The sequence below is a fragment of the Neopsephotus bourkii genome, unplaced genomic scaffold, assembly GCF_033783945.1.
Source record: "Neopsephotus bourkii isolate Nb327-2 ecotype Australia unplaced genomic scaffold, CSIRO-AGI_Nbou_v1 NB_1634, whole genome shotgun sequence".
NCBI classification, from domain to species: domain Eukaryota; kingdom Metazoa; phylum Chordata; class Aves; order Psittaciformes; family Psittacidae; genus Neopsephotus; species Neopsephotus bourkii.
In genome coordinates, this window is record NW_026902109.1 from 3,200,752 (window position 1) to 3,215,278 (window position 14,527).

Below are 14,527 nucleotides of genomic sequence, written 5' to 3' on the forward strand. Positions count from 1 at the left end.
CATTAGCCAGTGGTATAGAGAGGTAAGGTGGTCTGTGATGGGATCTGAGAGGTGATGGAAGGACTTTGGTAGAGAAGGGATGTAGGGCATGACATTAAAACTGGGTGAATGAGCTAGCCAAAAGCAAGGGGCAGTGAGCTGCGTGCAGGAATGGCATAAGGATACATCACTTGGGTTCTTGCCTTTGAGGCTAACCGTATTTTGCTCTATGCAGCAATTGCTTATGACTCCATATCTCATTTTAGTTATACTGGTATTTTAGGTAGTTAGGTATTGTGTTTCCTGGGTGCCTGGGGAAGGATAGGTCTGCAGTCCCTTCCATCCCCGTGGCCAGTGCTGGCTTTGGGTGTAGACTGTGAATCTGCAGGTCAGAGGAGAGTCCAGGGACACATGACCCAAGGCTGGAGAGTTGGGCAGTTTGGGCAGCATTTTACTCCACAGCTGGAGAGGTGTGTTCTCGAAGGGTAAATTCTCATTCAGAGCCCACCTAATCGTGTTTGAGGTAGTAATGGGGTTTGTTTCTCCTACAGTGTGTACTGTACCATTGCTCACTTCTTTTTGTTTTGATGGCTTCCTCTTCCCTTCTCTCTCTCATGGCATCTCTCCTCCTTCTCCTTCCTCCTCTTCAATTGTCCTCTCTGCCCACAGGTTATCCCTCAGGAGGAGGAAGCAAGGAGCAGCCTGATGTACCGGTACATCATCCATGAGGACCTGCTGCCCATGATTGGAAACAACAATGTGCTGCTGGAGGAGATGGATTCCTACGAGTGGGCCCTCAAGAGCTGGTCTCAGTGCTCCAAGGCGTGCGGAGGAGGTAGCTTTCCCTTCGTAGCAGCCTACAGTGCATGCTTGGGAGGATGCTTGGGTATGTTAGGCAGTGCATGAGCCCTTTGGAACATCTCTGGCTTGGAAACATGCAGATGCTGTTTTAAAGTGTTTCTCAACAAGATCGCATGTTGCAAGGCTTTAGACCTAGTCTTGGTACTGCTTGGAGGCCTGGCTTTCTTTTCCACACCCATACCCGTGTTCTTTGCACCCCTGTAATTTGGAGGATCTACCACACAGGAATATAAGTGTTAAAACCCATTACTGCAGAGCAGTTTAGATGAGCATTTTATCACAGAATCTTAGAATGGTTAGGGTTGGAAAGGACCTTAAGATCATCTAGTTCTCCTTTGGACTGATGTCTTACAAAAACAGGCTTATGTGATCATGTTTGCATACCTATGGCTGTCTATCCATGTACCTGCTATGATTCTTTTAATTCCTTGGCTGTTTTTAAGTGGATGTGAGCCAAGGAATCTTGCAGATGACTGCTCCTTAAGCCTGGGTGAAGTGCTGCTTGGGTCCCACCTGAGTGGTGACATCTGAGAGCACATGTTCTGCAGGGATGCAGGAGAGGGACTGGGTGGGGAGCTGGTGGGAGCCCCGCACCCATTGCCCCACCACCCGTGCTGTGCCCTGCCAGGCATCCAGTACACCAAGTATGGCTGCCGGCGGAAAAGTGACAACCGGATGGTGCATAGAAACTTCTGTGACAATGGCAAGAAGCCGAAGCCGATCCGGCGGCGCTGTAACCTCCAGGAGTGCTCCCAGCCAATGTGAGTAGTCCCTGGCTGGCCCGAGGTGTTTTCATCTCCTCTATGGGGATACTGTGGGCAGTGTTGGGAGCGCACCAGCAGCTTCCTAGTGTGGGCATCTCCTCTAACACCTTTGCCCTGTCCATCTTCTCCCCGCTGGCAGCTGGGTGGCCGAGGAGTGGGGCGCCTGCAGCAGGTCCTGCGGCAAGCTGGGGGTGCAGGCACGGGTGGTGCAGTGCGTGCAGCGCCTGCAGGATGGCACCAACCGCACCCTGCACACCAAGTACTGCCCTGGGCAGCGCCCCGAGACGCGCCGGCCCTGCAGCCGCCTGCCCTGCCCTGCACAGTGGAGGACGGGCGCATGGTCCGAGGTGAGCTGGGAGGGGTGGGGAAGCCCTGCAGTGAACAGCAGGGGCAGGAGGAGTGTACAGGAGCTGGGTGTGAAGGCCAGGTGCTTATGGAGCAGGCTGCTCTCTTAGGGGTGGTGATAAAGGTAAAAGAGCCAGTGATGTTTTCACTGAGGTTTGTGGGGAAACTCAGACAAGAGATAGCATCGCTGTGCACCCCACTGGAGCGCAGGGAGGGTTTGCTATAAAGGGACAGGGAAAGCCCTTATTAGAAAGCACCATCCACCTGAGGAGTTGTATGTGCCAGTAGCTGTGAATACTTGCCGTCTGGTGGCTGTCAGGGCACGCTGGTTTCCTCACCCCACCACTGACTGTCTGTGTGTCTGTGCACAGTGCTCGGCCAGCTGCGGGGAAGGCGTGCAGCAGCGGCAAGTGCTGTGCAAAGGCAGCGAGAGCGGTGGGCGCTGCGAAGGGAGCAAGCCGGAGTCGGTCCAGGGCTGCCACGTGGCCGTCTGCCCGGGTGAGAGGAGGAGCAGGAGGGGGTGGTGCTTGCGGGGGGCATGTGCTGGCAGGGCCCAACCTTCATGCTGTCCTCCAGCCCACCTCAGCTTCTGGGGGTGCCAACAGAGAAGGTTGGGTTGAACGTCCCTGATGCTGCTGGCAGAGAAAGGGTTGAAGGCCAGCCTAAATATTGTCACTTTGCTGTTCTGGGCTGTGGTATTTGTTGTAGATGGTGTTGGGTTTTCTGGCAGTTTAAGGATGTGGTAAGCTGAAGGATACAATGGGGATGGGCACTCTGGAGTTCACCTGCGGGGTTTTTGGGTGGCTTAAGTGCTGGGCCTACTGTCTGCTCATTTTTAAGGATATTCCTTAAAACAAAAAAGTTCCCCACCGAAACACCCTACCCAGCTATTTTGAGTGCCCCCAGCCTCCCGTGCCAACTGGACATCGTGGTGCTTTCTCCACAGAGAAGCTCTCCGGCATCACCACCAGTGCTGACGCCAGTGACCACGGCACGTCCAAAGGACAGCGGGTGCCTCAGGATGGAGACAAAAACCCTGTTAGCAAGATCTCCTCCAGTAAGTGTCCCTCCTCGGGTGAGGGTGATGCTCCCAAGGGCTTCTGCAGCTCTCCATGAAAACACAGGCGGATTGGAGAGAGGACACACATCCAGCAGTGGATCTGGGGAGCTCTGCCCTCTGCTGCTGCACCCCTGATGCCTCTGCTTGCAAAGCCTGCTGCATGGTTGCCATCTTGTGGAGCCTGGGATCTTGCAGTTTCCACTGCCTTTGGCTGGGCACCGTATTGCACTTCCCTTTGCCTCCTGCATTTTATGCCCTTTCCTTTTTACCTTGAACTTTTTTTCAGCCTGCATCAGTAAGGACATAGCTGGTTTTTGCCCCTTGCTCCAAGCAAGGGTTTGCCTTAGAGTGCTTCACAGGTGGGGTGAGATGTCTCACTATCTAGTTCAAGATGCTGGTTTGGAGCATCGCTTACTCTCTGTTCTTTTCTCCTATGCACAAAAACCTTGAGCACTTTGCTTTGTTTTCCAACTCCCTCACTCCCCTTTCCTGTACAAGCATTGCCAGAATTGCTGCCTGGGGCAGAGAGCAATAGTAGGTTTGACAGCACCCTGCAAAGGGGGTGGAAGCGCCTAGAAGTGCTCAGAAAACATGTGGATGAGGCCCTTAGTGACACGGTTTAGTGGTGGACTCGGTAATGCTGGGGTAATGGTTGGACTTGATGATCTTAAAGGTGTTTTCCAACCTTGATTCTGTTATCGGAGGAATGCAGTGGTGAGAGCAATGCCATTGTGTTTCATTCTGCCCGACTCTGCTCTGTCCTTCTCCAGGGGAGCCCTGCCTTGGGGACAAGTCCATCTTCTGCCAGATGGAGGTTCTGGCTCGCTACTGCTCCATCCCTGGCTACAACAAGCTCTGCTGTGAATCCTGCAGCAAGAAGGCGTCCTCCACCACCAGTTCGCCCCCTGCCACCGGCCCCAGCGCTCTCCCGGGAACTGCTGCTCCCAGCCCTGCTCCCCTGCTCTCCCCTGGCCCCACTGCCTCTGCCCGGAGGGAACACTGGGGGGGCCCCACACCGGTGCCTCAGGCCGGGCCAGCCGCCAGTGGGGGGATGCCCAGCAGCGGTGCTTTACCCGAGGGGCTGCCAGCCCCGAGTGAGCCGGGCAGGGGCCAAGCAGCCAGGTAACCCCTCAGGACACTTCCTCATGGGGCAGGGGAAACCTTTACCTCCCTCCCTCACTCTTCTCCTCCCCCTCTTTTTCCTCTCTTCCCCCACCTTCCAGTGGTGGTTTTCATGGATGGCACTGCCGGGTTTGGAAACGACCCAGTCACACAGATATTGCCAGGAAAACCACTTCTTTCCGAAGATCCCCCTTGCCTTCCCAGCTGTGGCGTGGTTTTCTACTGTTGATAGCGCCACAGAAAAAAAGGCAAAAACGAGCAAAGAAGGCATCAGCAGCTTGGCTGTGGGTAGACAGGCTGCTTCCTCCCAAGGTGCTAAAAGGACTGGGGGGGGTGTGGGCTTTAATGTTGCTTTTTCCTTCCCCCTGCCCCAAGCAGCAACACCAGGTGTGCTGGACAGAAGGGTCCTGGAGGATGCTGGGAATATGGGGGGGGCAAAAGCAACCAGAGATAGGTGGTAAGGTGTGGTGGGTGGGAATGTGGGGAAGTGCCCAGACTATGGCCCTGGGCTGTCCCTGTTGGGGTAGGGAGTTTGGGAAACATGTCTGGGGGAGGATGGAGCATAAGAAGCATAGACCAGCTTCTGTCTTTCATTGCAGGATAGGCAGAGATGGTCCAGGCAACATTAACAGGAGCAATAAGAATAAAGTAAAAGACCAAAAATACATGTGAAAAATGCCTGTCACCTGGTGGTGACTTTTTAGCCAATGCTGTCATTGGCCAGCCTTGAGCTGATACCAATGCCTGGCCTCCCCAGGACCACCAGCCTGATCCCTGCACTCTGGTACCCAGTGCTTGTGGGGCATCAACACCTTGCAGAGAGAAACAGGGATGACTGGGAAGCTGGGAGTGGATTTTAGGGGCAGTTACAAAGCAAGGAGAGAGGAAGATTCATCTGCATCTTCTTAATGGCATTAATCCTCCCATTTCACTCCCTCCCGTGGAACAAAAATTAACTGTGCCAAGTACAAAATGTATGCATAGCACTTTAGGGACCTAGAGCTGCACACACCTTGCTTGGTGTCAGGATAGCTCCAGGCACGGGGTCTGCCTGGAGCAGTTACAGTCCTCAAAACCTCCCCAAAGCAGGGTCAGGCGATATGCTGTGTCCCTGGGGACACAGGCTTGCCGTGGTTTTGGTGCTTAGGGGTGTGCATCCTCCCAGCTGAGGGTATCCAGCGCCTCCAGGTGCAGTTGCAGGGGAAGGTGGGCTTCTGTGGGGGATAAGCACTGGCAGGGAGGAGGTTTTGGGGTCAGAGGGATGCAGGAGGGCAAGGCTTGGCAGATAGACCAGTTTGGCATTGAAAAGCAGGATCTCTTGGGAGTACGTGCATGGTTGTGGGTCCATCTGCTGGCCCTGGAGGTGCTGCTTTTGGCCATCTGAGGAGCAGGACAGGGCATCTCTGTGAGCTGTGTTGGGCAAGTTCTTCAGGTGTCTGGGGCTTGCTGGTGAGGTGGCCCAGGGTTCTTGACATGTGCTGAGAGCCTGTGGGTTTAGGGCATGCTGCTGTTTGAGCCTGGTGTTTTCAGTGCTGTTGGTGCTGTCGAAGCACTGCATTAATAACACTTAACGTGGCTGCAAGAAACTTGAGGTTGGGGCATCTCAGAGGAGCTCATGTCAGTGTGCATACTGGTTTGATGTAGGTTGTGGCGGGGGAGAGGTAGAGATACATGCGTTAGTTGAAATGAATGGATACCCCTGTGCATTCCTGATGTTTTAAGCTTTGGACTCCTGCAAAGCTCCCCTGGAGCTATCCAACAGTACAAAAAGGGATGAAGAGATGTTAAGGCTGCAGCTTGTGCACTCTTCTGTCCCTGGATTGTCTCCGAATGTTAGAGCATTTATCTAATTACTCTTATAAGCACCTGAGACACGAGCTCCCTGCCTCCTGGGTGCTGCCCTTTGGCATTAAGTGGGCTTCACAAAAGGTGGAACGAAGCCACACATCTGTCTGAGCCAATAACCAGCACACCTCGTGGGAGTGGACAGATGGAGGGATGCCGATGAAACACAGCGGTGGGGTGCCCAGCTCCAAGGCATACAGGTATCAGTACTTGTTGGATCAACAAGATACTGTGGATGTACAAGGGTGGGATTCATCCCTCAGACCACTGACACCGCTGCTGTACCCTGTGCCAGCCTATCCACCAGCACCACCCTCCATGGGGGTCAGCATTTATTTATTGTGCCAAAGATAATGCTTCGTTTACTCTTCAAGGAGCATCTCTCCCTGGAGGCAGGGGCTGGGGCCCATGCAAGCTGTCCCACACCCTGTCCTGCTGCTGGAACAGCCATGGGCTGGCTCGGGGCAGGACTGAACTTGCTTTGCCTTTCACTGCCCAAAGCAAGGCTTTTCGCTAGCATTCAGCCCCCTGCCCTCTGGTCTTTGAGCCATTGAATAAAAACAAAACCTTGGCGTGTCAAAAAAAGGCTGTAATGTCTCCAGGGTGCAGTATATGTGTGTGCATGCATGCATGCATACTCACTCCTTCCTCACAGATTCTCAGCTGCACCCCTTCCCTTCCTTCAGTGCTGTCCTGGGCATTAGTGCTTGACTGTGTTAGGAGTATTTGCGGTGGTTCCTTGCTATACCTCGGAGGAGAGCTGTGGCTCAGGGCTGGCCCAGCCCCTTGAAACCCGCAGCCAGGGCCCCTGGGGGGGCCTTCGGGGCAAGGGGGCTGTGCTGCAGGTGCTAAACCCCACCTCTAGCTGAGAGAGGTGGGTGAGATTTAAAACAGGGTGCGATAACCACCCCCTCTGCCACACAGTGCTCTGGGGGGTGATGCTGCAGGGCTGGGACCCAGCCGTGGGTGCTTGTTCCAGGAGAGTGCAAGAAGCGCCTAGGGCAGGCTAAGATTGAGTCACTTCTTGCCCTGCAGATGTCACAGTGCATGGAAAGCCGTGGCATGGTGGTGTAGTGCTGCGGTGGCTCAGCTGCCTGCAGGGATTTGGTGCTGTCACTGGGAGGAGAGGGTGCGTCTGGTCCCCCACATCCTCCTGGGCTTGGCAGGTACTCCAAGTCATTCCTGTGATGTAACCTTGTCCAGTGTTACAATGATGTATAAAGTTTTGTACATACGAGATTCAGAGCTTTTTAACTTTTAATATTTATTAATTTTGTTGGGTTCTTTTTTTTTTTTTTTTGAACTCTAACATAATGTAAAAAATAAAATGAAATAAATCCACATCAGGATCTCTTTCTGTTGATTTATTTGGGGGATGTGCATGTGAGAGGCATGGAAATACGAGTGTGACCTGGTGTGGTGGCTGAAATGGTTTTCACACAAGCCACAGCCTCCTTATTTTATTTCAACCCAGCCACTGCTCCTTATCAGCCAGTTTCACGTAGCTATTTTGAGATGATTTCCGCCCACCTTAAATAAGACAAAGACTCAGCAAAACACACAGATGTATAAATTACAAGCACCCTGCAGTGGCTTTAATAACATGCTGAGATATGCAGGTTCTCAGTTTCACTCTTGCAAGGCTTGTTTCTAGCTGTGGTTGGTAGTGGCTTCATGGTACAATGCACTTGTTACCAGGGTGCAGAATAATGGCAGGATCACCGGACCAGCCATCCCTGCTGCTGCAAAGGCCTGTGGATGTGGGATGGCTGGTGATCTCCTGGGGATCCTCCTCGGATAAAGCCCAGCAGGGGGTTTATCATGCTGCAGGTCTGCAGTGACAAACTCCCTTAGATTCGTGGTCCTGGAGGGCATGATGCTGTGTTACAAGGTCATGGGGCTGAGTCTGACCCTGCTGCTGCCTTTTCCATTAGCTGCTTTCTGACGTGCCATACCACTGCCCCTCGTGTTGCAGTACAGTAAGTCAGTTGGACTGATGATGGAAAGTACATTTCTGAAGCCCTGGGACATGGCTTTAGTATCGTATGCCTGCTCTGTCTGTGCCTGCTACTGTTGCTATCTCAGGAGAAAAACCTCTCTATTATGTACATACACACACACATAAATATAGCTTAGCCATTGCAAAAATTATAAGTAAAGATGCATTACTGGGTCAGGCCAAGAAGAGCCCCTGAGCTTGCACCGACAACTCATGCTATGAGCCATGAAAATGTTTTGGTAGCATCCCCTTGCTCCTGTGTATGGCAGGGAGGAGCGCTGCCAACACCAGCTACTGTAGCTGCTCATGGGCAAGGTTTGGGCAAGGGCTTTTAGGTAACCTCCAATGCAAGGCTCAGTGTTGCCTCAGTTGCCCCAGTTTGCAGATGGTCTGCTCCATCCCTGAAGCAGAAGCATGATGCTGGGTGAAGGATGTCCTCCATGCTTGGGGTTGCTCGGTGGGTGTGGCGTATCAAAGACTCCAGATCTGGTGAAATCTGAAGACCTTTATTTCGTGTCTTGCATCCCTTTTATAGTCTACTAAGTGCTAAGCAGTAACTTTCCACTCTTTTGTTCCCTTATCATCCCGATTTAGCAAAACTACTAAGGGGTACAGATATTCACACTGTTTGGTCTGTCTTTGAGATGCACATCCTGCTTTATCTTGCAAACCGCCTGCTTTGTTTTGCTAAGCGATCTTTACCCTTCATAGTTCTCTTTACAGTTCCCAAAGCTTAGGCTGGAGCAGGGCATTAACACCTGGTGTTTTCTTCCCAAGGCTTAAGCCCATCCAGGGCAACAGCACCTGGTATTTTCTTTACTGTTCCCAGGGCTTGATAACGCCTGGATCCATTCGTTAACTATTTCTACCCCATCACCCACAGCTGGGTGCACTCTCACCCCATTGCTGGTAGCTGTGGATCCTTGATCGCGGCAGCGATGGAAGGACAAAAATGGGTCTCTGGCTCAGGCTGTGTTCTTTGTCGTTGGACAGAGTGCATCCTTCTGCAACTCAAGGGCATGCAGTGGTAGAGAGGTGCTGGCCAAGGTGCTTGATGAAGTCTGCTTGGGACTGCGGCAGGACACGGTTAATGACAGACTTGGGGATCCAGCCCTTTGGGAGAGAAAACACCCCAAATTTGGTCCCACTGGGTCAAAGAGTTGGAGCACCCATCCCAGGGAGGAAGGTGCATTTGCACCCTGGGATTCGTATCCCTTGCTGTTGCACCCCAAGCAACATGTTACCACTTGCCTTCAGGTCCATATTGAGGAGCCAGGTGAAGCGGGTACGACTGGGGTCCCCTGCCAGTGGCTGCAGAACTATGCAGCTCAGCTGGGACTCAGCCCTGCGGTGAGCAAGGGAGCAGGCAGTTAAGATGTACCCCAGGGGGAGCAAAACAGGGCAAGGAGATCCAGAGCAAACGCAACGGAGGTAGCTCTTGGCATGCCTCTCTTGCTGTGCCTGGTGCAAACGTTCATGACTGCAGCAGTGGTCTCCTCCCTCCAGGGACATGGTACCCCGCGATGGTCATTTTTGGGGGGCTTTACCTGATGCACCCTTCCTGTAGGGGCAGCTTCTTGATGTGGGTGGCAGTGCCCACCAGGTAGATGGCTGTCTCCCTCCTCCCACGGTGCCGCACGCTGACGAAATCCCGCTGGCCCACCAGGTTGCCTGGGCTGGGAGCGGTGACTTCGTGTGTCACCAGCGTGTCCGTCCCAATGCGCTGCAGCACCTACCAGAGCAAGGAGAGCCCCAGGGATTAGGCTTCTTGTGGCTACTCCTCCTGGGACATCCCTGGCACCTCCTTATCTGTTCCCAGGGGATGTTAAACTACCTCTGGGACAGCATCATGGGGTGGCAGCATGAGCAGAAACAGCAGCAAGGTGGCGGCTCAGGGGTGGCATCTGGTGATAATTAAATCCCAGTCCCTTGTGCATTATTAAGAGGGAAAATGGGTGATTTTTTTTGCAGGTTTTTTTCCACCTGGGCTGGGACTCTATGCTATTTCTTTTTTTGAAGGGACAGGGAAGTGACAGTAATAAGTAAGCAGAGGCTGGGTAGCATCTGAGCCAGTGCAGGTAAGCTAGGGGAGGCTTTCGGAGTCTGGCAGCTTGCTTAGTGATGCTGTGATTTGGCAGCTGAGTAATAAGGCAAATTCTCAAAAGAAGCCCGAGACAACACATAAGCTTCCTGGGGGTGCCCCCGCAGTGTGATATATTTGGGTTTGCCTCATTTTTTGAGCTGATTCCTCTGAACAGCTTCTTCCCTCACATTAAAGTCTGAGCAACATCAGAGTCCCCCAGAGTGGAAAAACCTCTGTAACCAGGGACTGTGTGGAAAAAAGCTTGAAAGCAACATGTTTGTCAGTGCCATGCCAGTAAAGCACGTCTTCTCTCCCCGGGTTGATATCCTGCTCTTGCAGGATGCAGGATTAACTTTAATCCTTCAGCAATCTTAAATCCCTCAATAAATATGATTTTTTTTTTTTGATGCTAGCAACCCTGGCTATGCAAAGTGTCTGATGCCTGCCCATGATGGTATCGCTCTGCCTGTGGTGCATCCCTCCCCACTTTACCTTTACCATGCTGATGGCTGGGTTCCACTGGGGCATTTGCTCAATCCTCTCAAACAGCTCCTGGTGCAGCCGTGCCACTGGCATAGGCAGGACCACTTCAGCTCGAAACACCTTGCCCAGCCCAGGGAGGGCAGCGCTGGACATGGTGGCCCCGTTGTCCTGGGAGAGCAGAGAGCCTGCATCAACCCCAGTGTCCCGGGAGGCACTGGCTGTGTGCTGAAATGCCTTGTCAATAAATCATCCCAGTCCCGTTTTTAATCACCCCTTAGTTTACAGGCGAAAGCTGTTATATCTAAATCATGCCTATGATTGCCTTTTTTTTTTTTCTTAAGCTCCCTTTTAGCCAAATTAAACAATTCAGCAAACACCTTAATGAACAAACACTATGAATAATAGCAAAGGTGCCATCTGTTGGGTTTTCCTGCAGAAATGCTCCTGACTTTTCCTGGGAACATTAATATCTGAGTTCCCCTTTCAAGCTTTTTCTTGCTGTTTGCTTTGCAGATTTGCTTGTGAATGTTTTTAACAAAGGCTTTCTTGGAAACCCTCTTTGCCATGCGTGATTTTGCACAGCATGTCTCCTGCACCCACAGTTTCCCTTCAAGCAGGAGGACTAAGGGAAGCAAATGTCCCCTCCCCAGGCTCATTTCTTCTCCCAAGAGCTTTTCTGGCATGAAGCAGCAAAGGCAGGTAGTGGCCGGACTTTACCAGTATCATTTCTGCCTGCCAGCTGGTGTGCTGCTGCAGGATGCTCAACGCTTGCTGCAGGGCTGCTTCTCCCTGGGTGATGTAGGAGAGGTCCACACTGGAGAACTGGCTGGGGCTGGTGCCTCCAGCCGGCTCAGGACAGGCTGCAGGAACAAGGTAGAGCAATGTGAATCCCCCCCCTCTCCCCACCAGCTTTTTCCCTGGGTATGGGACTGTGGGTTCAGAAGTGCAAACGGAGCTGGAGCAGAGGGTTTTGCTGACCCAAAGTCTCAGCTCTTACCATGCAACTGGTCCTCTATTGGGCTGGAGTATGGCTTGATGCAGAAAACCTCACTCTCAGGAATATCCCTGGCATTCATTTGTGGTGTCTGTGCTCACTACTTGGAAAGGGTTTTGAAACTGCTTTCCAAATCAATTCCCAGTAACACTGTGGTACAAATTGCACGTTGCTGGGGTATTATTAACATTGCACAGGCAGCCTTTGGAGCAAGATACACTTCAAAAAGTCCAGATGAATTTGCCGGTTTTGAAGTCTTTAGGTAAGTGGTGGAACTGGAGACACAGCAGACACACAACAAAACACTGAAAAGTGACTGCAAGCTGTGCTAACTGCTTTGGCTGCCTGTATGGGGAGCCAGTGCAATTTACCTTCCCAGAATCTCAGGCTTTCCCCACTAACCCAGTTTGCCATCAGTACAGGAATTGTTTTTAAGCTACCAGAGAGCTGGATACCAGCCCAGCAGTGAGAAGACAATTAACTCTGTCCCCCCAAGTATGGTTCAATTCAGATGGAGAAGGGTGCATTTTAATACACATCCCTCCATCATGTACTGCAAGGATGTTGTGAGCAGGGCTAGGAAATTTACCCAAGCACCCGGGCTGAGCTTACCTGTCTCCTTCCCCATCAGCCTCTGAATATAAGAAGGAATTTTGGAAGACAGGTGGTGGGACCCTCTTACCATCAGCTCTGTTGTGTCCTTCTGTATTGCTGCAATGGCTGTTGTCTTCAACCCTGGGGAGAGATATGTGGGCTTTGGTAAGCATGGAGCATGTGAGGAAGATGCTGTGGTGCTCCGTGTCTCTGCTGGAAGCTCATCTGGAGCTAAGACCAAGACTACCCTATGCATGATACAATGTGGAAGAAAAAATACACACGTAGATGTGACCATATCCAAGGAGGCCTGTCCCAGGTGAATGCCCATCAGATGCAGACTTAGTATCTCCTTTAGGAATCTCTTTTCTGCCTGTCTTTCCTGAGGTTGGAGGGAAGCCAAGCAGTGCTTACCGGGCAGGTGGCGGAGGTGGTCATGGGCGATGCCACAGCACAGCTTGATGGTGGCCTGCAGCATGATGCAGGAGCAGGGCTGCTTCTGGGAGAATGCTGCATCCTGGCGCATCTTTATAGGCGGCCTGAAGGACGGCACCTTATGATAGGACCATGCTTCCACATAACAGCTGAGAATAAGGAGTACTCAAGGACAAGGCAAGCGAGAGGAGGGGCCAGAGGGAAAGGGAACACTTCCTTCTGAATAAGCAGTCCCTGCTTTTTTCTTTCCCTTTGCAGGCAGCTAGGGATGAATGCATCTCCAAGGCACAGCTGAAATGGGACACTTTAGTGGTCCCCAGTGCCACTTTATCAAGGGCTGTGGTGGCAAACCCAAGCTGGCAAAGGCAACTGGTGACACTTACATGGAGGGAAGGATGGGGTGGGATATGAGAGCAATGTGGTTTTGCTGTTCAAGCCATGCTCACAGAAAATGATGCTTCTTTCTATGGAAACTTCATAGAAGTTATGGTGGTTATCATTGCTATCTAACTTCTCAAGTAACACCTAATTTTTCCGTTTTCTACTTTATTCCCTTTTATTTGCCCCCCTGCAGGGGATGGTTGCAAACCACTGTTCCCCGGCAGCTCTGGGGCTGTCACAGTGGTGATGGGCACAGTCTGGTGAGTCTATACAGTATTGCATGTTGGTCTAATAAGTGTATTATTAGGAGCAGATTAGCAAGAGATATGCCTGTGTAAGGCTTTTGGGCATGGCAGAATAAGTGGTGCTGAATTACTCTTTGCTGTGGTGAAGAGTAATTGAGTAAGTAGGAAAAGCAGTGGCAGGAAACAACTATTTTCACACAAAGCTAATAGAATTAAATATAATTTCTTCTTTCTGAGCCGTGGTGCTGGGTCTGCTCAGGTGAGTGCTCACTCCCAGGAGCAGCCACTCACTGATGGGGTGACCCTTGCAGCCCACCAGCTGCAGAAGGCAGCAGCCCCTGCTAGTGCAGGGAGGTGGGCCAGAACAGGGGCTTGTCCTTGTATCACCCTTCAAAGCCTTGTCCCACAAGGAAAATGGTGACTATGGCTGTCTCACCAAATATATTCTGTGCTGCTAACCCCTTATTTCTCATAGCAAGCATCACATTCCTTCAATACTCCCACTGTCAGCAGGTATGGAGGTAGTGGAACAGTTTCCTATAAAACATTCAGGTTTTTTTTCCCCATGGGTTGTTTTTCTGTGCTGTGCCAGAGGGTTTTATCCCAGCCCTGCAGACTTGTTGGCTCAGCCCTGCCAGTTCCCAAGCCCCCTGCCTGACTCACCAGCCCCAGCCCTGAGCTTTTCCCTAGGCTTTTCCTGCAGGAATAACCTTATGGCACAGCCACTGTTGCTTACACAGCTGCATCCCATTGCAGCTTCACAGCTTTCTCCTTCCATTTCTGATTGCTGGGCAGGTTATAACAGCAACCCCTTACTAGTGCTGCTCCTTGGATGCTCTGCTGCTCATTGGTAGTCTGCTTCATGGTCATTTCATATGCAGTGGCACCCGGATAACTGTCTCTGTGCATGTCCTGTGCTTGCAGGAAAGCGCTGCAGATATGCCTGTATGATGTACCTGGCCCAAAGCAGCTGCAAGCTTTGCAGCAGGAGCTTGGGAGGTACACAGCAGCACATCTGCAGCTCTATGGGAGGTCTGCTATTGCCACAGCTCTCTGGTGCTGTGATTTACAATGCTGCTTTGGTGAGTTGCAAATCACTTTTTCTGTTTTGTTTCTGTTTCATTGGGTTTGGGGAGTCACTGGGGCCCAGCAGCTGGGAAACACAATAGGGGTTTTGTAGGCTGCCTAGAAGGAAAAAGCAGTGGCTGACAAGAGTTCTGCCCCAGTGCTTTAAAGCTGCACCTCCACTAGCTCAGGGAAAGCCAGTCCCTGCCAGTGGCCTATGCTCTCACACACATTGCGCTCACTTTTGTGCACACTTTCTCATGTTAGTTTTG

The 14,527-nt window shown here is 51.9% G+C and overlaps 2 protein-coding genes across 3 annotated transcripts in view; one reads left to right on the forward strand and one right to left on the reverse strand.

Annotated features, from left to right (window-relative positions):
* Positions 1-7,323, forward strand: part of ADAMTS14 (ADAM metallopeptidase with thrombospondin type 1 motif 14) — a 36,672-nt gene extending 29,349 nt beyond the window's left edge. For both annotated transcript variants that reach the window (XM_061373894.1, XM_061373895.1), the window contains exons 17-22: positions 649-814; positions 1,469-1,601; positions 1,744-1,951; positions 2,321-2,447; positions 2,896-3,006; positions 3,780-7,323. In XM_061373894.1, coding sequence (XP_061229878.1) covers positions 649-814; positions 1,469-1,601; positions 1,744-1,951; positions 2,321-2,447; positions 2,896-3,006; positions 3,780-4,135 — 1,101 coding nt within the window. In that variant the 3' untranslated portion in view covers positions 4,136-7,323. The remainder of the gene's footprint in view (positions 1-648; positions 815-1,468; positions 1,602-1,743; positions 1,952-2,320; positions 2,448-2,895; positions 3,007-3,779) is intronic.
* A 1,542-nt stretch (positions 7,324-8,865) lies between these two features.
* On the reverse strand, positions 8,866-12,904 carry LOC133223320 (steroidogenic acute regulatory protein, mitochondrial-like). The gene is made up of 7 exons (XM_061373896.1): positions 12,544-12,904; positions 12,148-12,270; positions 11,259-11,401; positions 10,551-10,709; positions 9,523-9,707; positions 9,227-9,320; positions 8,866-9,088 (listed from the first exon to the last, which is right to left on the reverse strand). Exons 1-7 carry the CDS (start codon positions 12,653-12,655, stop codon positions 8,987-8,989), a joined length of 918 nt encoding a protein of 305 aa, XP_061229880.1. The 5' UTR covers positions 12,656-12,904; the 3' UTR covers positions 8,866-8,986.
* Between the last annotated feature and the right edge of the window lie 1,623 nt (positions 12,905-14,527).